General features: G+C 45.4%; 1 protein-coding gene across 1 annotated transcript in view; it reads right to left on the bottom strand.

The window, feature by feature from the left end:
- The window catches only part of EFCAB6 (EF-hand calcium binding domain 6), a 148,405-nt gene that overhangs the window by 97,301 nt on the left and 28,467 nt on the right, over positions 1-22,637 (bottom strand). Inside the window, exons 7-11 of the mRNA XM_063134330.1 lie at positions 19,624-19,745; positions 15,396-15,544; positions 10,692-10,802; positions 7,893-8,004; positions 604-774 (exon numbers count right to left, since the gene is read on the bottom strand). Of these exons, the coding sequence (XP_062990400.1) occupies positions 604-774; positions 7,893-8,004; positions 10,692-10,802; positions 15,396-15,544; positions 19,624-19,745 (665 nt within the window). The remainder of the gene's footprint in view (positions 1-603; positions 775-7,892; positions 8,005-10,691; positions 10,803-15,395; positions 15,545-19,623; positions 19,746-22,637) is intronic.

The following is a 22,637-nucleotide window of genomic DNA, read 5'->3' on the forward strand; positions in this document are numbered from 1 at the left end:
CCCGTCCGCCATGCCTGTCCCCGTTCTTCTTCCCCCCACGTCCGCCATGCCCTGTCCTTGTTCTTCTTCCCTCCCCCTCTCTCCTGCCGGGTCCACTCTTTCCCCCGGCCCCCATCTCCCCCCCCCTGTGATTTCCCCCCCCCGCCCAATGGGCACAGCGCTCCTATGGAATGCTGTACCCAGTGTGTGGCTTCTCCAGGCTACTCGTGAGTAAGCGAGCAGCCAGGAAAAGCCACGGACCCTGCTAGACCTTCCGCAGCCCCAGCCTCAGCCCGGGGCTGTGGAAAAGCCGGGCCATAAGCGAATCCGCTTATCCCAGGTCAAGGGAGGACTTAGCCCGGCCTGACCCCGGGATCCCCTGTGCATCATCTGGATGCACAGCAGGGAGACCGGGCCTCACACCGCGCTAACGCCTCGTCTAGCAACAGCCTGAGAGTATGTTAATAATTACTTTAAAAACATAAAGAACTTCAGAAGTGAGCATTATGAACTTTTACTTCCTTTGAAGCTATGTTTCTTTTCAATAATTTCACTATATTCAAAGCACAAGACTATATTGCCCTGTACTTTGTTCCAGGTATGTAGGTGCTGTGGAACACTTACTATTGAATCCTTGTCTTCAAACAGATTTAAAAATTTATTGTAGCTGAGATGTCCAGTGTGTTCTGGATCTATTATCTTGATTAATTCTTGGAAGTCATCATCACTTATTCGGAACATGATACAATCTAAAATACGACGGAGCTCATTTCTTGTAATCTTTCCATCTTGATTCTAAAAAAAAGGGGGGGGATAAAGAGCATTCAGTGCCATTCTACAATTACTTTATTTTGTGACATTACCCTCCCAAAGTACCCTCTACTTGAAGATTTTTAATTCTCTTGTACTGAGTAGTTATTTATTGTTTTGAATTATTGTTTTATGTTTGTTTGAATTGCACACCGTTCTATGATTTTCCTCACTTTAGGAATTTGTAATGATTGAAAAGTTGGTCATAAATCTCTAAGTTCTCTCAGTAGAGAAAAGGATATATAACAATGGCACCTTTCTTTGGGATGGTTCAGATATGAAGCCTTGCACATCCTCATGGAAGCCGTGGATTTATGTGCACTGAAAATAATATACTGGGATGGCATTACAAACTATATCCAGGTACTTGTTTAGACATGATTCCCCCCATCATAACTTTCTCCATTCTTTATTTTTCATCTATGCTTGTTTCAGAAAAGAAGTGGGCTGGCTGAAACATCCAATCAATAGGGTAGGGCTTAAGGCAGTAGCTTGCCAGGCTGTGGAGCAACCTAACCACAGATATAATTCCTCTCGTTGGGCCCCTTCAGAAGACACCTAACCATGGCTTTAACCATGGTGGTTAAGCCAGAAAGCCAGGCTGTGGTCAGAAGACACCTTAAACCATGGCTTTAACCACGGTGAATAAGGCCTTTTGCTTTATTCAGTATGGTTAAAGCCATGGTTTAAGGTGTCTTCTGAACACAGCCAGCTTTCTGGCTTAACCACCATGGTTAAAGCCATGGTTTAAGGTGTCTTCTGAACACAGCCGGCTTTCTGGCTTAACCACCATGATTAAAGCCATGGTTTAAGGTGACTTCTGAATGAGGCCTCTCTCTTCTTCCCTGTGAAAGCAGAAATGGGCTGCTCTTGCCAGCTCATTTACATTCTCTGCCCAGCATTGGGGTGAGAGATGAGAAATGTTATGATGTGGCCAAGAATGGAGAGATTTGCAGACCAGTATGCTCCAGCACTGCTGCTGTAGTAGGACGGAAACAGGAAAAGCTGGAGGAAATGGCTCTACCCTCCTCTGATGGTGATGCTAAGTAGAAATCAGGGAGGGATTTCTCTGTCCACTTATGGCTCCAATGTGGCTCTCACCACTATTATGCCCCATTCCCATGCTTGGGTCAATGCAAGTACATGCTAAAGCTCTTCTTGCTTGCTTTTGCTTTCCTACAGAGAGTCTACACGGCTGCAATATTACAGCAAACAATGTACTTCAAAGTTAGTTTTAAGAAACTTTTATTCTAACAAAGGGATAATGGTTTGGCAAAACTATTACTGCTTCGTAACATTTTCCCATGGAGAGTTATGTTATTGCATTAAATCATCTGGAGAAGAAAAATGAAAATAGTAAACAAGTTAAGAGTACACAATGGCCTTACTGTAACACACAGAAGCAGGAAGGTTTGCTTTAGTATAGTCACAGCAAAGATTTTGTTTGTTTTTCACTTTATTACGGGCGCAACCCTACGGACTGCACCCTTGCTGTTTGGAAGCCCCCGAACCCAGAGATTTCTGATAGGCCTGAGCCAGTCTCTCATTGCCCTACCCAGATGTCTGCTGCACTCAGCAGCGGATCTGTTAGTTCACTCAGACAATGCAGTTCTCTTTAAAACTTCTCTCTCACACTTGTTACTCTAACTAGCTGTTCCCCAGAACCAGACTCCCTCAATTTCCCCCAGGTATCAAAGAATTTGTTCATTGACTGACTTTCTATCAGATATGGCTGAGATTCTACCTTTGTACCAGCTACTGCAAGGCTAACTCACCATTAGCCTTTCCCACCCTTGTGCCCTCCAGATGTGTTGGACTACAACTCTCACAATCCCCAGCCAGTACGGCTAACATCTAGAGGGCGCCACTTCTAGAGGGCGCCAGGTTGAGGGAGGCTGGCTTAACTCAACAGGAAGCCAAATTCAGCTGAGCTGTTAGGCAAAAACTAAGGCATTTCTGTTCATCATGACAACTCAGTTTTGCGTGGCAGGGCACACAAAACCATTCTGTTTCTGAAGTCATAAAACAGCATCACTTATCTGGAGCCAATATAAAAATCCTCATTCATACAGAATCTGAGACTGGGGCTCAATATTACAATGCTACTTGGCCACCACATGTTGGAGCAGATCTGGCAAACGTAAGTTTATTCTTTGCAACTAATGGCATTGCACCAGTAAATCACCTCCTCTGAACTCCTTTCCTTCATAGAATCATAGAATAGCAGAGTTGGAAGGGGTCTATAAGGCCATCGAGTCCAACCCCCTGCTCAATGCAGGAATCCGCCCTAAAGCATCCCTGACAGATGGTTGTCCAGCTGCCTCTTGAAGGCCTCTAGTGGGGGAGAGCCCACAACCTCCCTAGGTAACTGGTTCCATTGTCGTACTGCACTTACAGTCAGGAAGTTTTTCCTGATGTCCAGCCAGAATCTGGCTTCCTGTAACTTGAGCCCGTTATTCTGTGACCTGCCCTCTGGGATGATCAAGAAGAGATCCTGGCCCTCCTCTGTGTGACAACCTTTTAAGTATTTGAAGAGTGCTGTCATGTCTCCCCTCAATCTTCTCTTCTCCAGGCTAAACATGCCCAGTTCTTTCAGTCTCTCTTCATAGGGCTTTGTTTCCAGACCTGTGATCATCCTGGTTGCCCGCCTCTGAACACGCTCCAGCTTGTCTGCATCCTTCTTGAAGTGTGGTGCCCAGAACTGGACACAATACTCTAGATGAGGCCTAACCGGGGCGCATATAGGGCCTTGCTAGACCTACCGGGTGTTCCGTGCTTGAGGAGGGGTGAAAGCGGGTTTTCCTGTATAGGTGTGACGCCTCATGGTCCACACGTTGTGTGGGTTATCCCGGTATTGGAGGGGGGTGGTTGAGGGAGTTTGCTCCGGTTGTGGTGCTGCCGGGTCGAGCACAGGATGCGCAGCCACACCGGCCTGATTTTTGGGGGGGGGGTTTTTCGTCCGCGGCACGATTTGCACAAGTGCGAAAGAGCGCAATCCGCTGTGGTTGGCAGCAGCGGCGGTGGCGGCTGAAGTGCCACTGCTGCTTTTGTTGCATTCCCCCCCCCCCGCCCGGGCTGGGCACAGGGGAGCCAGTTGGCATTGGGGGATGACCCACAGGGGGCGTGGCCAGCGGTGGCAGGAGGATGGGAATTGTTGAGCGGCAACATTGACAAGGCAGAGATGCTGTCATTTGCTTTCGGGGGTGATGACAGATGTATTGTGATCCGAGGACAGTCGTCTGCATGTGCACTCTACGCCTACATCTCCCATGTGGCCTCTGAGTTTTTCCAGTGAAGACCGGCCCTGCGCCCTTCACCCCCATCCCACAGAGCCAACCCACATTAAGGTTCCTCACACGCCGGTACTCTGTCCGCATGCCCTTGGTTTTAGTGCGACATTCTTCTGTGGTTCGTTCATGACCTCTCTTGCCCATCTCCCGTGCCACTTGTTGGAACACATTAAAGTTGCGGTGGCTAGCCCTCAGCTGCTCCTGTATCCTGTGTTCTCCCCAAATGTCCAACAGATCTAGAATCTCCTGGTGCCGCCAAGTGACCCCCCTCCCCTTCGGAGCCATTCCTGATACCTACACATGGGCCAAGCAGAAAGAAGGGGGGCTCGTCAGTTTCCGCACTAGCGGAGGTGCGAAACAGGCATCAGCAGCCTGCCACCGTCACTCCGCCCCCCCCCCCCGGCAAATGCAGTCGGAAGGATAGGGGAGTGTATTGACACAGTGCAAAGGGGCCGTAGGGCACATGCCCACCCCCTGGGCTGATGCTTCCCTGACCTTCCGCCGGCTGCTGCGTGGCCGATGGAAGATGGCCGCCCACCCTCGCCTGTTGCCCCCTTTCACCCAGCTGCCGCGTACCCACACCAATAGGCACACAGCCCTGCCTGCCTCTACTGTGCCTGTCATTCCCCGCTCACCTTTACATCATCCGCACAGCCTAAACCACCGGCATTAGGACGGGACCTGCGACTGCCCACTGCAACAGGCCACCAACCTCCCATTACAGTTGGATGCCTGCCTTCCCGAAAAGTTACCCACACAGAGGTAACAAGCTCCACATATCCCACACATCCACAACACACACACCCCAACATCTCACCAGACAGTTTTTCGGTCGTCCATTCGTGCGCAAAGCAGACCTGTTTAGTAAAAAAAAAAAGCCACCGCGCCGCTGCCACAGCTGCACACGGGGCACAAATGGAGGATGAGGTTTGGCTGAAACCGCTGGCCAGTGCTCTTCCTGACCAGTGCTGACCTCATTTTGTCCCACACCTCCACCGCCCGTATCCAAATTAAGTGTGTGCCGACAGGAAAAAGCGGGCTTAAAGCCGTTTCACAAAACACAGCACAACAGAGGTTTCACCACAGGATGAACACGGATCCTGGTGAACGTCATGTGGACCTGTAAGGACGCCGCCAATATGTAACACGCGCTACAGCCCCATCTAGCAACGGCCATAGTTTGCTTCAAAACTATTACCTGTTCAGCCTAGATCACTTCCTGAGAATTGTAAAATAACCTCACAAAATGCATCATTGATCTGACTCACATGAACTAGGAACGGTCTCACATTGGTCGAGGGCAACCTGCCCCCACTCACACCCCACATGAGTGTTTAGGGAGCAGGAGGAGTCACTGGGCTTATGGACAGGCAGCACTCATGCAGTTACAATTTATGAGAACTGATGCCTTCATGTTGGTTTTGTCTACACAGCTGCTGCAATTTGCGGTGCAGAGTGCCTCCGTGTGGAAATGCCAGTGCGCACAAATGGCAGCTCTGCATAAATGCTGTCCCACCACAAACTTGACAACAGCCCCACAACCTTCTGAGGCACTCACGTGGAGGCCACCAAGAAGCATGAGCCAGCCCTAAATTTCCTGCAGCTAAAGCTTTTTTTTTTCCATCTCAAATATCTCGTCTCCAAATAATTTTCTTCATTAAAGCCTTTAGCACTCTGCAATTTCAGTGGGACTTAAATCTCTTGCTTGAATGAGGGACTTAATCTGCTATGTGCTGCCATTACCCACTGTGGTGTGTGAAACTGAGAGCTCTACTTTGTAAATTGTTAGGAGAATTCTCTCTTTTGTGAGGGATTTACTGCACCATTTATGCCGTCGGTGCTGGTAAGATAGAGACAGCAATTGTTATGTAAGTGTATAAGACAAGAATTACAATCTAGCATTTATATAAAAATCCATAATAAACATGCCAGTAGGAATTCGGAAGATATGCCCGCAGCTCATTTTGCTGGTGCCATCCAGGCTATGAAAGCTTTAATTTTCTCCCCCAGTTTATTATTTGCTCAGCTAATCCAAAGATATAAACCATACAATTTTAAGAACTGTTGGTAGCAAATTGAAATCATCATAATAAAAAAAGTTATATCAGCCCACCAAACGGAGGGAAAATAGCACTGTCAAGTTCACAGTTCATATCATAAAGCTATATCCTGAATGATAACCCCTTTTATAAATGATGGTTCACCACATCACTTACTCAAACACGCACATAGACCTATCAAACTGGTAATCATTCAGCCAGCAATTGTGACCGACTTTGGATCATGGACATGAGATGAGAAGATGGGTGACAAGAGCCTATGCCCAATCTCATTTTTTTTAAAAAAAAAAACTTAACCGAAGAAAATATAAAATAAGTTGCAATAGGAGCAATAAGTTCCTTTTGCAAAATAAACTGCAATAGGTTGCATGTTGCTCTTCCTTTGGAATCTATTCTAGCACCTCTGGGATAGGTAAGCAGCAGCCATTCCACCTGGATTGGGTCACATAATCACACCATCTAAAACTTTCCTCTGGTTGCTGAAATCTCTAATGACCGGCTGAGTTATCACTCGCTGTTCTTCCTCAAAAACAGAAGCCACTATAGACAAGGCCATTTACTCCTTGCGTTGACCAGACTTGGCATAGCTTGCATTATCAAATACCGTACTGTACCCATGCCTTGCCACTGAATATGTAGTACAAAACATTAAGGCTGCAATTCTACTTCTAGTTCAATACACATGTCCTATTGAACTCCACGGTTCTTACTTGCACATACCTGAAGGCAGGCTTGAACCCTACCTCTGTGTATACCCCAATTCAGAGTGAGGACAATGCTTCCTGGATTAGTCACATGAATGATCCTAGCCAATCAGGGATCATATGGTGAATGTGAAGGTGTCCCAGTGCTATCAAATTTGGCTATATGTAGACACTACTGAGGACAAAGTCAAAGGCAAGACAACGTTTTCTGAACAGACAAGTGCTTTTAAACAATTACTGAAAAATTAAACTGATGAAAATGTTCATAAACACAGAGAGTACTTAGTTTTGCATTGTTCTGTAAAATAATTTTCAAATATTTCAGATTTTTAACACACTGATCTATGTAAGCCAGATCAAAACAAATCAAAAGAAGAGGAAGTTGAAAAAAATACCGATTCACATATTTAAAAACCTGCCATGAAGGGAAATGGGGAGCAAGTCTAATCCAATACAACTCAGGACAGCAAGATCTTTGAGTTACCTCTTTATCAAGTCTGCCCCCCACTTAATGGCCCTCCATTCTAGGCCTCCTTGAATGAATTTTCAACTCATTTAAACCAGTACGTCTCCAGCTTTTTTATTTACAGACACAAAAGCAAAATCACACGGACCGAATTTTCAATTCCACAAAAAACTGTTCCTAACTTCCAGTGCTCTGACCAATGAGTACAAAGGCACTGTGATGACTGTAGTAAGTTAAGTTCTATGTGATTAAAATTATTTAATATATCAGATAATTTTAATTTAAGCGTTATCAAACTAGTTGTGTTTTTGTTTTTCCCATTTCACTCTGACTTACAAGGACTCCTCCCACTGTACCCTTGGGGTCCCCATCATAACATTTCTGGCTAGGAGCCAACTGTTTAGCAAGTTATTACATATAATAATTCATTATCTTAAGGCAAACCCAATGCAGCTAAAATCTTTAGCGGAAAATTAAACAGATGCGAAGGGTCTCGAAGGGACTTGAAGGCTCTGCTGACTAGGAGAATGTGGCAGGAGGGGGAGGAACAGTATAAGTAATGGTTATAAATAATTGCTCTCACTCTGTCAAGCATAAGGAAGGCCTTCTTCAGGGAGGAATAAGCATCTTGGATATGTCCATGCAGCTTTAGGAGAATTCGGTCACTCGACAACGCTTCATCCAACTTTCTGCTTCTGTAAGGAGAAAAATACTGACTGAGGTGTGCTTTTATACCGACACTTTCAAGCAGCAGTATTTTAATGAAACACTAATTAAGGTATTTCTGTACTGCGCATTCACGGTGCCACTTCAACGGAGAATAAACCACTGCAGTAACTCTTTGCTTTGTGCAAGGCTGAGGAGAAAAGCAGTGGTCACCCTCCAAATCCCTTGCCTTAAGTAAGGGAATATGGACATCACTGTTTTGGGAAATGACAACCTAACCAAGTCTTTTCTGCTCAGGAGGAAGGAACCAGTTAACACTGTTTCTATATTGTTGTTAAAATTAATGGATTTCCCCAAAAAATAATTTAACACTGAATTACTGCTGGATGAGTGTAAACTATACCTAGGTAAGAGCACCGGCCCCCTTAGCAGTAGCTCCAGAAGCCAACCAATAGGACTGCACCGTTTGCTTCTCATCCACGGCATGAAAAAATACGCTGGAAATTCCCCAGTGGTGAATCAGAAGTTACCAGCAGATGGGCAGGATGTCAAATCAGTGGTTATGAGGGACACAGTGGGAGTACAGAAGAAAAGGGGTTTGCATTACCAACATGAATACCACAAAGACTTATTACTTTGGCAGTTCTGTTTTGAAAAATGGAGGGGCAGAGATCTGAAGACCAGGAAGAAAAACAGGGAAACCCAGAAAAGTTAGCCGATGAAACCCATTTTCCCTGTTATTGTTTTTCCAAGGAAGCAAAGGAAAGGAACCTCTCGTGCAAGCACTGAGTCATTACTGACTCTTGGAGGGACGCCAGCTTTCGCTGACGTTTTCTTGGCAGGCCTTATAGCGGGGTGGTTTGCCGTTGCCTTCCTTGGCCATTATTCCCTTTCCCCCAGCTCACTGGGTACTCATTTGACCGACCTCGGGAGGATGGAAGGCTGAGTCGACCCGAGCCGGCTGCCTGGAATCAGCTTCCGCTGGGATCGAACTCCGGCCGTGGGGAGAGTTTTGGCTGCAGAAACTGCTGCTTTACCGCTCTGCGCCACACGAGGTTTTCCAAGGACAACCCCCAAATTATGTTTTTTTTCCCCCAGGCTTTTTTAGGGGGGGAACCTTCTCATCTCTAGAGAGGGGGTGCTGTGACAAAGGTTGCGACCATAGCACAAATAGATTCAAACCACTAACTTAAATCAGGCACTAGCCCATCAGTCTTCTCAGTGGGCCTGTGAGCAAGGGGGACACACACATTTCATTTGGAATAATTCAACCAAAGCAGAATTGATTGGGAGATGCTTTGAATCTTTATAGAAATCCAAGGACTTTTCCAAAACATAAAGTGAGGCAATTTCTCTGACAGAACTGAAATAGAAAACAAGGGGACATTGTCCAGAAAATTCTGCCAATAAGGATCTTCTTGAAAAGTAGGGGAATCAGTTTCAGAAAAGAAAGGCTTTTTGAAGATGTTCCAGATCTTGGTACAATCAGTATGTGGAGCGGGGAGCGGGATCTCTGCGGCAGATCTTCAACCCAACCTCCACACATTGATTGGATCTTGTGTACAGAGCCTATACGCATACAGTGAGAAGTGCTTCGGCTCCTGTATATGCGATTCAGGACACTTCGTTTTCCAAATTTCTGGAATGCGCAAAGGAAAGTAGGGCCAGTAGTCACAATCCCGATAACGACGACCCCTCCGTAGATGGATTGTGCCTACATTATTTATTTTATTTATTTATTACATTGCTATCCCGCCTTTCTTCCTCCAAGGAACCCAAGGTGGCGTACATAATCCTCCTCCTCTCCATGTTATCCTCACAAAAACAACCCTGTGGGGTACGTTGGGCTGAGAGTCTGTGATTGGCCCAAAGTCACCCAGTGGGTTTCCATGGCCGAGTGGGGACTAGAATCCGGATCTCCCGACTCCTAGTCCAACACCTTAGCCACTCCACCACACATTCAGATGTCTGCAGAAAGCTTACAGAACTGCACAAAAGCAGGGCAGGGGATCATCCAATCCCAGCTTCATGGTATCAGCCTCAGTGGCTTTCAAACTGTGTTCAACTCCTCAGAAGCTTATTAGGAGTCCCTCAAGGAGTAGATGAACTCCAGTGAAAAACGTGATTAACATCCATCCTTACTGCAATGAGCAGTTGCAAGAGAGGGTTGGGTGTACTCTGGAGCACACCCTCTGTTCACATGGCTGACAGAGAGACCCTGAAGCCCTGTCTAGTGCTCTGTGAAAACTGAGTATGCGTCCCAAAAGATACCACCAATGCTTTGCAATGTAGAGGGGTTCCATGATGGAATGTGTGGATGTTCCTTGGCCGATAAGTTCCTAACGATAGAAACTTTGAAACCCACTGCAGCAAAAGTTTCTAGGGATGGAAAATGTGAAGGGAAGGCCTGTTCCACACTATTTATTAGACCTCTTCAGACGTTTTTTAGGTGAACAGCTAAGAGGTCTAAGGAATACACCTAAAAATGTAAAATATGAATGTGACAAATAAGTCTTTCTAAGGTCATGTATCATACAGGTACACTTGTTACCAAGCTGGGATTGGCTCTGGCCTCCTTTCAAGTAGCAACTCAATGGCAAACCCAGGTTTTCTGCCATGTAATGTGTGAAACAGCCCTATGTGATGGGGTGAAGTTTGATGGAAGAGTTCTTTAACAAATCATGGCCAAGATCAACAAATGTAACCTCTGGCTTACCTGTGGTGCTTTCTTGCAGGAGATGTGCAGCTCATGTCGAATATCAAGGGGTCTTGAAACTTATCTAAAAATCTCTCCCAAGCCATATTTTTGGAAAGTTTTATTCCAAATCTGATCAAACACAAGCATTAAAAAAAAGAAAAAGATCAGCCCAAAATAAAACCAAGATAAACATAGCAGCAAATAATTAAACCTTCTCAGCGTGTAAAACGAAATCAAAAACCATCAACAGAATAAATTACTAAAAGCTCTAAAATCAGTTCTTAAAATGCCTGGGAGAATAAAAAGGTCTTCGCAAGTCCCTCATGGGGAGAGCATTCCACAAATGTGGTGCCACCACTGAAAAGGCCCTCTGTCTTGTAGCCATCTGCTTCACCTCATATGGTAGGGGCATTAGGAGGAGGGCCTCAAAATATCCATGTAGGTTAATACGAGAGGAGACATTCCTCCAGCAATCTGGCCCCAGGCCATTTAGGGCTTCAAAGGTTAAAACCAGCACTCTGGATTGGGTCCGGAAACAGACTGGCAGTCAGTAGAAGTGCTGAAATACTAGCTGCCATATTTTGGACAAGTTGAAGTTTTTGGACCACTTTCAATGGCAACCTCATGTATAACACGTTGCAAACGTCTTGAAAAATACACATGAAAATAAGCAAGGATTTTCACGCAAAAAGAATAAAACAAAGCTTGCAATCAGATACGGATGCAAGTTGGAATGAGCTTCAAGATAGGATTTGAGAATGTTGGCGAGATCGAGTTTTGCTGATTCGCACATCCCTAGTAAAGAGAACCCTAGAGATGGAAAAGGAAGTATGAAAAGGCCTGTGGCATTGTCAGTCTTGCTTCATAAAGGCAGGGCTGTCTATCAAGCAATCTGTACACTCCATACCCAAGCAGAGTCTTGGGGCCTTGCTAGACCTACCAGTTAATCCAGAGAGAAGAAGGAGCAAGGCCATGCTGCAGCTAGCGCGGGCTGTCGCCCTTTTCTACACGTGAGAAGCGACAGGGTAAGGGAAAGCCATCTCGCCCACCCAGGCCCAGCTGAATCCTTGGGCCTGGCTGGCTCACAGCCAACACGCGTGAGTGCTGCGCTGCGCCCAGTGCCCCTCTTAGCTTGGCGCTTTAGGCGGCTGCCTGAGTGGCCTCTATGGTAGCACCAGCCCTGCCAGAATATAGCCACAGTACATTTAAAAACAGATCCTATATTTAAGCTGTTTCCCCTCATAGCTAGGGGAAAGGTTTTATTTAACCCTCCGTCAGGTTTTCAAGTGGTGATGCTTGGCCTGAGAAGGGTTTATGCAGCAGGCCTAGTACAGGTGTAACGTCACAGACACGTCAGTGTACACTCGTATTTATCATTACTCTCTCTGGGTCCTCTTCTTCGTTCCTGTTTCTGTAGTGAGGGTTCCTCTCTTTTGTGCTATACTGTCTTGTGTTCAGTGGCACAAAACTAGAGAAAACTTAGGCATAGGTTTTGAGGGGGTGCCAAATTTCGGAATTCGTAGCTAACAAAGCTGGCAGCAGGCGAATCATACAACAGAATTCATATTCTTCTAGCATGTGTACCTGCAAACAGGTACAAAACACTCTAGACCTGAGCTATATTTGGTGAAGGATTTGTCACTATCTTAGCAATGACCAACTTTAGTTGTGAATGGAAAAAAGTTTTTTTGCTTTAGTGTCAGCATTTTCATGGTTGTAGTTAGTTTGTTTTTAAATAATAATAATGGATAAACAGTTTTCAGCCATGGAAGCAAGGACACACAATGGACAAGGGAGAACCTTACATGATAATCAATACCAGTCTTAGAAATATGCATGTAATATCAGGCCTTCCTCTAGTGGAACATACACTGAATTGATCATATACCATTCAAGATCTTATCCATAAAAATGTCTAGAACGAGATAGCAATAAAATGTTCATGCATAAATATTGCATTCATATAATAAATACTAGAAATACTTCCCCACTATATCATGTAAAATGTGAGAAATATTTAAAAGCAGGGTCCCAATACACAGAACACTCTCAGAGCAGAGGGCAACCCTCACTTTAAATCTTTCTCAACAGAAATTAACTTTTAAACTTGAAAGTTGTTTGTGTGGGTTTCATTTCTGTATCGCATCACTGAAGATGGTCTTTGTCACTGAATTCACAGTGAAGCAACTTTGGAATTACATTATCTCAGGAATATCATTCTAGCAGTTGTAGGCTAGGACATCTCTGTTTATAGCATCATTAAAATGACACTGTACTTTCCCATGCTTAGAAGAAGGGAAAATCCCCCTGGAAAATTGCAGGCACAGATCATCACAATTATGTGTTTGCATTTAAGAGCAAATAAATGAAGTGGCAGAACTGTAGCAGCAATATTTTCTGCAAAGCAGTAATTGATCATCACTACAGCTGGTTGTGAATGACTCAAAGCTGTTTATGATTTATTTGGTGAATACATGATGTAATGAGGTCATGGCAGATTCAGACTCTCCTGCAACAAACACACTAGTATAAAATGTTTATTATCAGTGAGGCATTTCAATTTCAAATACGCACAGCATGAGTTGTGCACTGATTTTCACAGCTCATTCTTTTGCTTTAACTTCTACAATCCTGTCCAAAATGACACATTCTGTCTTATTATTAATTTCATCTCTTGATTGTACCCCACTTTTCCTTCTAACAGGAAGCCCAACGTGGTTAATATTTTATTAATTTTTACTATTATATATTTAATTAAATGTCTAAAGTTTTCTTGTCCCAGCAAAGCCCTCAAAGTGGTTTATAAAATTCCATTAAATGTCATTAAGGTCTCTCAATTCCTTGTTCACGAATCCCTTCTTCAGTAGTCCCAACACTGAATGACTTAAAATAGCCAAAACATCAAAGTGTGGCAACCAAACCTATTATAAATGTAGAAACAAATGTTTCAAGATAGTTCTGTGCAAAATATTTAAAGAGCTATCTGCGACGTAACAGACCCTTACGCTGGGCCCGCCACATAAACCCTTCTCAGGCCAAGCACCATCACCTGAAAACCTGAGGGAAGGTTAAATAAAACCTTTCCTCTAGCTATGAGGGAAACAGGTTTAATATAGGATCTCTCAAAATATACTGTGTGAATACTCTGGTGTGAGTGTTTAATAACTGTAAGGCAGGTAAATAATGCCAAGCTGACACGTGGTATTTGATAGCTAACAATATAATAATAAGTTTATTGTTCTTCAAAAGCTTTAAATCAAAATATAATACTTTAAATGACGGGCTCAAGTTAAAGGAAGCCAGATTCCAGCTGGACATCAGGAAAAACTTCCTGACTGTTAAAGAAGTACGACAATGAAACCAGTTACCTAGGGAGGTTGTGGGCTCTCCCACACTAGAGGCCTTCAAGAGGCAGCTGGACAACCATCTGTCAGGGATGCTTTAGGGGGGATTCCTGCATTGAGCAGGGGGTTGGACTCGATGGCCTTGTAGGCCCCTTCCAACTCTGCTATTCTATGATTCTATAAATACTGCCTGATCTAAACTCTCCACACACCAACCACCTCACTCTTCTCACACCAATCCTAAATCCCTAGAATCCAAACTCTTCTTGCTCTCCTCACACACACTCAAACTCCACACCTCACAAACTCCCAACTCTTCTTATATACTCCTTCCCCCCCCACACACCTATTACATCATAAACCACAGCCACTCAGTTCTAACATTCCATACTTACTAGACATACTAATCTAGAGATATACAAGATGTGGGGTAACGCCACACTATCTTATGGCCCCTAGACAGTGTCGGGGGGGGGGGCATAGGATTGTTTCGTTTATTGGCTCCAACCTTGAAGCAACTAAGCTGTGCTTCCCTCCCCTTCACAACTTGCATGGAGACAACCATGCTGGTTACCTCTCTGTGCTCAGAAGCCTGAGCACAGAGATGGGGGAAAGGGGGAGGTCTGGTAGTGGGGAAAGGAGGAAACCAGGGATACTGCCTTATGCAGGTTCCTATACTTGTTCCAGCCTCCTTCCCTCCTGCTCTGTACCACTGCAGCTCAACGGGCAAAATTGCCCATCTAACAAAAATGCAGGGGTGGCCAGAGCACGGAGGTGCAGATTGCACCCTTAATGCACCATAGGATTGCACCCTTAATGTCTCCCCCACCCCCTGCCTGAAAGGGTAAATTATCAAAGTGTAAATTATGCTTTAAAAGAGTAAACTACACTGTAATAACTGTATGTTCCCTCTTAGGGAAATGACTTCTCTAACAATGCCATCCTATACATGTCTACTTAGAAGTAAGCACCAATTCATACAAAGGGACTAAAGGATATAGGAGAAATCCTATACACACTTACTCCTGTGGTGTTGCTCCAATCTGTAGCCTGGTTGCCATTTTCCCATTCATGGCTTCCCATTTTCCTTGTAACATGTACAAGATCACATGGTAACTTCCCATGGTAGTATCACAGCTGATTCTGGTTTGGAGGGAGCTACCTGATAATTAACTCCTACATTATTTTTGAAGCAGCAGGGGAATCAAAGCAAAGGAAGAGCAGTAACCGCATCATGGGCCTTAGATTCTAAACACCAAAACATATGACTTACATCACCAAGACAATGTATTTTGGATATAACTTCCCCCAAAATAATAAATATGACATAGTGTTGCACTGGTAGAATATGTTGAAAGAAAAATAGCATAGTACTTACATATTCATTAGCTCTTGAAAGACGTCACTTCGTATAGGAAATACAAAGGTGTTAAGGACTGATTTTAAATATTCCAAAGAAACAAATCCACTCCGACCAACATCAAATGCTCTGAAAGCTTTTACAATGTTTTCATAGGCTGAACGCAGCTGTAAAGAATACAAATTAAAGTGTTTTCTTCCTACGATATCAGGCTTATGAAGCTTTTTGAGACCATAAAAAAGTTTTTATCAGAATTTCCCCTCTGCTAAGATATGCTCAAAAAGGTGGATCTGTATGCTTTGACCAGAAAATGCTGAATTGATATCTTCGCTAGACTGCAGTCTTCCCCAATATGCAGGCTCAAAGGACAAGGCAGTTGAGCTTCTGAAGAAGAAGAATCTCTCATCATATTTTGTTCAACTTCCATGAAGCAAATCATATAGAGAACCTCCAGCTAGGTTCATCAGGACAATGATTCAGATTATTAAAGAAGGCCATTAGAACAATAAAATGGAATGGAAAGTGTTGAAGTATCCAGAGATTAAGATGGCACATTGTATAAGCTACTCAAGACACTATGGGTGATGTCAAACATTCAAACATATGGGAAAAGTCATTTGAACATATATGTGCCACATTTTAATATTTTGTCAGGGTGGAGAGCGTTCAGTCCCCTTTCATGGCTCTTAAACATTTCATTTGTATTCACTGTATGTGTATTAAACCCCTTTCAAATATATTTCATAAACGCGTAAAGTCTACAACTAAGAAGACCTCTGAAATAGAATAGAAAGGACATTTAACTGTTATCTATGGCCGTTGCTAGATGAAGCGTTAGCGCGGTGTGAGGCCCGGTTTCCCTCCTGTGCATCCAGATGACGCACAGGGAAATCTGGGGTCAGGCCGCGCTAAAACCTGCCTTACATAAGCGGATTCGCTTATGGCCCGGCTTTTCCTGCGGAATGTCTAGCAGGGTCCATGGCTTTTTCCGGCTGCTTGCTTACTCGCGAGTAGCCGGGAGAAGCCACGGACTGGCTTCTCCCAGCTTCATACGAGCGCTGTGCCCATCGGGCCGGGGGGGAATCCCGGGGGGGAAGATAGGGGCCGCGGGGCAAGGCCGGACCCGGCAGTAGAGAGGGGGGGAGAAGAGCGGGCATCGGGAATGGCAAGGGGGCAGGAGGAGAAGAGCGGGGGACAGGGCATTGGGGATGGCAAGGGGGCGGGAGGAGAAGAGCGGGGGACAGGGTATCGGGGATGGCAAGGGGGCGGGAGGAGAAGAGCGGGAGACAGGGCATCGGGATGGCAAGGGGGCGGGAGAAGAAGAGCGGGGATAGGGCATCGGGGATGGCAAGGGGGCGGGAGGAGAAGAACAGGGGACAGAGCATCGGGATGGCAAGGGGGCGAGAGGAGAAGAGCGGGGGACAGGGCATCGGGCATGGGGGGAGGACGTCTAGCAGGGTCCGTGGCTTTTTCCGGTTGCTTGCTTACTCGCGAGTAGCCGGGAGAAGCCACGGACTGGCTTCTCCCAGCTTCATACGAGCGCTGTGCCCATCGAGCCGGGGGGGAACCCCGGGGGGGGAGATAGGGGCCGCGGGGCAAGGCCGGACCCGGCAGGAGAGGGGGGGAGAAGAGCGGGCATCAGGGATGGCAAGGGGGCGGGAGGAGAAGAGCGGGAGACAGGGCATCGGGGATGGCAAGGGGGCGGGAGGAGAAGAGCGGGGGACAGGGCATCGGGGATGGCAGGGGGGAGGGAGGAGAAGAGCGGGGGACAGGGCATCGGGGATGGCAAGGGGGCGAGAAGAGAAGAGCGGGGGACAGGGCATCGGGGATGGCAAGGGGGCGGGAGGAGAAAAGTGGGGGACAGGGCATCGGGGATGGCAAGGGGGTGGGAGGAGAAGAGCGGGGGGCAGGGCATGGGGGGAGGACGGCCGTGTGAGTTGGCAGGGGGGGCATCAGGAATTGTGGGGGGATCAGGGGCAGGGGGAGTGGGGGGGCTTTATTTTTTTTAAAAAAAAACCCACTTACCTTCTCCGGCGGCTCTCCAGCGCACATGGCCCCTTTAACTAAAAACAAAAATGGCCGACGCCACAGGGCTTCCCGTTGCCCCTTCGTGTCTCACGTCTAGAAGCTGGCGACGGCGCGCGCTAGCTCTAGCGCGCCGTCGCCCCTCCTCCCTGCCGGCTTATCCGGCAGGTCTAGCAAGGCCCTACATACATAGTATTGAATGCATATAATTCATTCATATGAACTTCACCCCTTAAAATTGTGGAAGAGGGGGCGGGGAGATCACACTGGCTGAGCCTACAAATGTGTAAATGTCAGTTAGACATTATATACAAGATGTGGACACAAGCTGGAGCCCATAGGTAGTCAGCTACATGCCTCACATAGAATCTATGGGAGGAAGGGAGATGTTGGCCTCACACTGGCTTTCCAGGTGGGCAGGCAGGGGAAGCAACCCACCCCTACCCCAAATCGGCCCAAGACCCCCAAGGCCTTTGGAACCCATCCGCTTCCCCTCGGGCAGACTCAGTACCGCCTCGTATTCAGGCCGAGGCAGGCCAAGTCAGGCTGCCTCAACTCGGATTCGGGGCTTCGGCCCAAGGCAGTGCACAGCCCTATTAATAAAAATGGTCTTCTTTCAATTAGCTTTAAAGTATGTTTCTTTTTGAATTTCAACTTTGATGTCATTTAAAGGTAAAAATCAGTGGAACAGTTTACTCTGAGGCAACATTACCGAGCACTTAGAACCTGAAATACTGCAAACGCTATAAGCTTTCTCTAAATAATAATAAAATAAAGCTGTAAGAGGTCAGCTTTTTATTTATAATTTTTCTTTATTATTTTTACAGATAAAAATGATGGGTATTCCAAAATAAAGAATGCTTACCGGAAGATAGGGATTGCTACAAAACAAAACATACTATAAGTAAAAACCTGTGATAGTTCTGCTGTGTCGTATAGTGCACTGTCACTGCTCAGAATGTGGTTCCCCACCCCCACCCCCACCCCGAACTTTGGCTGGTGCAAACTGAAGCACAGCGGCTGATAGATCAAGGTTTTGAGCAATGTTATTTTCGATGGATATCACATCTGCACCCCATAAATCAGGGTGGCCCTGCAAAAGCTGACCACAGGGCACCAAAGGCATCCCAGGAAGCTATTCATCCTGGGGCCAACCCTGCATGTAGGCTTTTTATAGGCCTCTGATTGGTCACTGTGGGAGCAGAATGCTAGACTAGATAAGCTTTTGGTCTGATCCAGCATGGCTCTTTTTATGTTCTTAAGAAGGGAGCAGAAAACACACACAACTCAGTCAGCCTGCTCTGAGAGCCTCCCTAACATGGGGGCAAAACAGACATCGGGGCAAAACAATAAGTGGGCCAAACAAATTTAAAGATGTGGCCAGATGGCTTGGTTGGGAGCACATTACACAATGTTGATGAGTTGAAAATGTGCTGCCATTTAATGGTTTCCCACCTAATGGTAGGGCCAGCAGTAAACCTATGTGTCGTGTTTCTCAGAAAACTCCTGCTTTCGATGGGAGGCAAATGACGAGGCTTGCTTTAATTAAGCAACAAACATCTCTTCTACCTGAAGAGAGTCTAACCTTTTTGGAAACTTCCCCCTAGGCAAAACTATGCAAACTAAGCAAGACAATTGTCCACTCAAGGAGAATAGGAAGCCCCTTCCTAAACGCCGACAACTTCAGAACATCTGGTGCGGAGGCAGGTTCTGGCGTAATCGAACTGACTTTCTCACACCTTCCTTCTGCCCCATACATTTGAGCTTCTGGCGGACCCTAGCATCAGCTAGTTTGTTGGGACGCTCACCTCTGGAAAAAACATCACTTCCCACTGAGTGTGTAGGATTTGGCCTTGAGGAGAGAAGCTCTGGAGAGGGCTGACTCCCAGCTGGGGAATCGCCCGTGAGAGCTTCCTCCCCCACTGGTACAGGAAGGCTGGTGTCCGGCGCTGCGTCTTCTAGTTCCGAATCTGATTCTGATTGATTACCTGAAACCCCTTCTCCTAAAACAGGGGCAGTAGGGTTAGACATGACACTATGAATGTTTTAAAAATAAAGGAAAAAGTAATAACAAATCACACATCAATGACCAAGAGGAGAGTGGTTAATAACGCAATGAAGAAATTTCCCAGCACTCAAACATGGCAGCAATTTGCCTTTTCTTGGTGACCAAAAAACGTAGTGATGTATAAATCTTCCTTGTATTTGTCAAAGAGCTCACCTTTTCCCTAAAATTCTTCGCAGTGGTATCCATATGGATTTTTGTCAAATTATATCCAGGAGTAGTAGGTGGGAGTAGCTTTATTTCACTTCTGTTTTCTGGTGACTCATTTTGGTTCTGCACTGTTAAGAAAAGCTATAGTTTAGCAAAATTGCTATTAGCGTCCTTTTAAACAATAATATGAATAACAGCACTGAACATTTATATACTGTTTTTGAACATTGTAAACACTCTGCATACATTATCTAGGTAACTTATACAACAACCCTGCAAGGTAGCCGGTATAACTATTCCCATATTGCAGATGTGAGGGAAAGAACCATTCAAACATAATTGCTACTGCAATTATGTTTGCCTTCTCTGCACTGGTATCAAAAGAGGGGTCGAAACGCCTCCCTTCTTTCACATTTTGGTTTTTTGTCATATGGGATGAAAATTACTGGATTTCATCTACAAAACCCTGTCTTGTTGACAGCTACTATTTTAGATTTCCCAGAATTCCCTTTTCTAAGGAGCATTTTAAACAAAAAAAATGACAGCTGCCAGTGGGGTCCCCCCCCCACATTTTTCTGGTGAATTTTCTTCCCAAAACGGCGCTTGGATCAAAGCATTCTGGGAAATCTAAAATGGTGGCGGCCACTCAGATAAACCTTCAAAAAGCTCTCATACGTTCTCCCCACAAAATTGCCCCATATTTAAAAATCATGAATCGTTTCCAATTTTGCACCTCACGGGGCTGTAAAATGGTAGGAGAGGGATTGTGCCCAACCCTTGAAGTGTGTACTAACATATGCATTTAGAGTTCCATGCCACATATTTAACATAACATTACACACAAGGCTGTGGAAGTCTCTGGCCTTAGCTAGACAGGGCAAAATCCCGGGGCAATCCCTGGGATCGTCCTTGTGCATTCACATGACGTACAGGGGATCCCGGGATCAGGGAGGGATGATCCCTCCCTTGCCCCGGGATTGAGCCCGGTTTTTCCACGTTCCCAGGCTGAGCCCGAGACCGCAGAATGTGTGGCTGGGTGTCGTGGTTTGTCCTGGTTCTTTGCGGTTACTTGCAAGGAGCACTGCGCCCATCGGGGGGGGGGTGAGCAGGGGATTTTTTTTTAAAAAAAAACACAACATTTTGCACACAAGAGCTCGTGTGCATGTCCCCCTTTAAGAAAAAACAAACAAAATGGCGGGCGCAACACTTCTCCCTCTGAGGTTGTCACGCACCGCGTGTGAACAGAGGGAGAGACCTCGCGATAAAAATATTGCAAGATCTTCACGCCTCCATCCCGCTAGACCGGCAGGTCTAGCTAAGGCCTCTCACGCAAGAATCAAGCCTGAGGCAAAAGATAACACAATGGCCAGGCCAGATCACCAGGTCTTTCTGGATAGACAAGCTACTGTACATCTTGCCATTATCAGCAGGAATCTATCTAGAGGTTTCCTGCCACAGTACTGAGCCCACTGGTGCCTTACATCTTCATACGCTGCCACCTCATAAGCCCTAAACCACACCTCCGTGCTGCTTCCTAAGGAAGACCTCCGCAGCAGTCCATTCCACAAGGGTCTTGGAGCCAACAATACCAATGCTGCCTACTGAAGGCTCCAACCACAGCACATTCCAGAATTGCTGCCATTCTCCACGTACATTTCGGTGAAAAAAGGGAAAGGGGTGATTGCAGTAGCGAGGAAGGCCAATGGTGGTCTGATGCCGAGCTAATATGACTAGAGACCATATTTCAGAAATATTTGGCATCAGGTTATCATTAGTCCGGAAGGTTTAAAGCACAGACTCCCCAGTTTTGAATTTTAGCAGCATCTCTGCTTCAAAGCTGAGCATTCAACCATCATTTTGCATTCCGTAACATGAAAACATTGTTGAAGGTTTATGCATTCTTGTATACCACTGAAGTTAAACTCCTGATCAAAAGGAGTTTATATCAGTTGCCAAATCCAAAGACACCAGTAAATTTAAGATCATTACCTAGCCTGGTTTTTTTTCATTTCAATGTTTTATTATTTTCTAATACACAAACACATAAACATTACAGAACATAAAACCAAACAACAACATAGCGAACATAAAGAACATGCACAATTAATATGGACTTCCAATTCCCTCCACAGCAAAAAATATGTAACAATATTTTCTCTTACTCGATAATTAAAAAGGATCTCTCTTTCTTTCATTTTAACATTTTCTTCTCATTCATTGAATCCACAGATAAACAAGTTACTTTTTTCTAGTCCCTGCAAAAAGCCTATAAAAGGTTTCCGTTCAGTTATAAACCTAGATGTTAACTTTTCGCTGATAAAATATTCCTTCTTGCTCTTCACTTTTCCAGCAGGTTCCCCGTGCATTTTTATACATTTTAAACAATTTAGCATGAAAAGAGAAAGGGAAAGAAGATACAACTTTATTGGATCTAACACAAGCTTAGGTAGTCTGGAGGGGCCAGAACTGATTTTCAGTTTTCACTTTTGTTATTGATGAAAAGTATTTTTTACTTTGTGTGCTTTTAACTGCCCCCTGAAAATTTCATCTTTGTTTTTTTTTTGTTTTTTTGTTTGTCCTTCCTGGTCACAAACCGAAATGAGAGAAAGCATCCAGAGGCAAATTTTCAAGCTGTAGAGTCCCTGAAAGAGCACAGCTCAGGGGACTTCCAAAGCCTTGGGATACAGTTGTTGTGTATTCGTTCAGTCGCTTCCGACTCTTCGTGACTTCATGGACCAGCCCACGCCAGAGCTTTCTGTCGGCCCGTCGCCACCCCTAGCTCCCCCAAGGTCAAGTCCGTCACCTCCAGAATATCATCCCTCCATCTTGCCCTTGGTCGGCCCCTCTTCCTTTTGCCTTCCACTTTCCCTAGCATCAGCCTCTTCTCCAGGGTATCCTGTCTTCTCATTATGTGGCCAAAGGACTTCAGTTTTGCCTTTAATACCATTCCCTCAAGTGAGCAGTCTGGCTTTATTTCCTGGAGTATGGACTGGTTTGATCTTCTTGCAGTCCAAGGCACT

The sequence above is a fragment of the Elgaria multicarinata genome, chromosome 9 (assembly GCF_023053635.1).
Source record: "Elgaria multicarinata webbii isolate HBS135686 ecotype San Diego chromosome 9, rElgMul1.1.pri, whole genome shotgun sequence".
Taxonomy (NCBI): domain Eukaryota; kingdom Metazoa; phylum Chordata; class Lepidosauria; order Squamata; family Anguidae; genus Elgaria; species Elgaria multicarinata.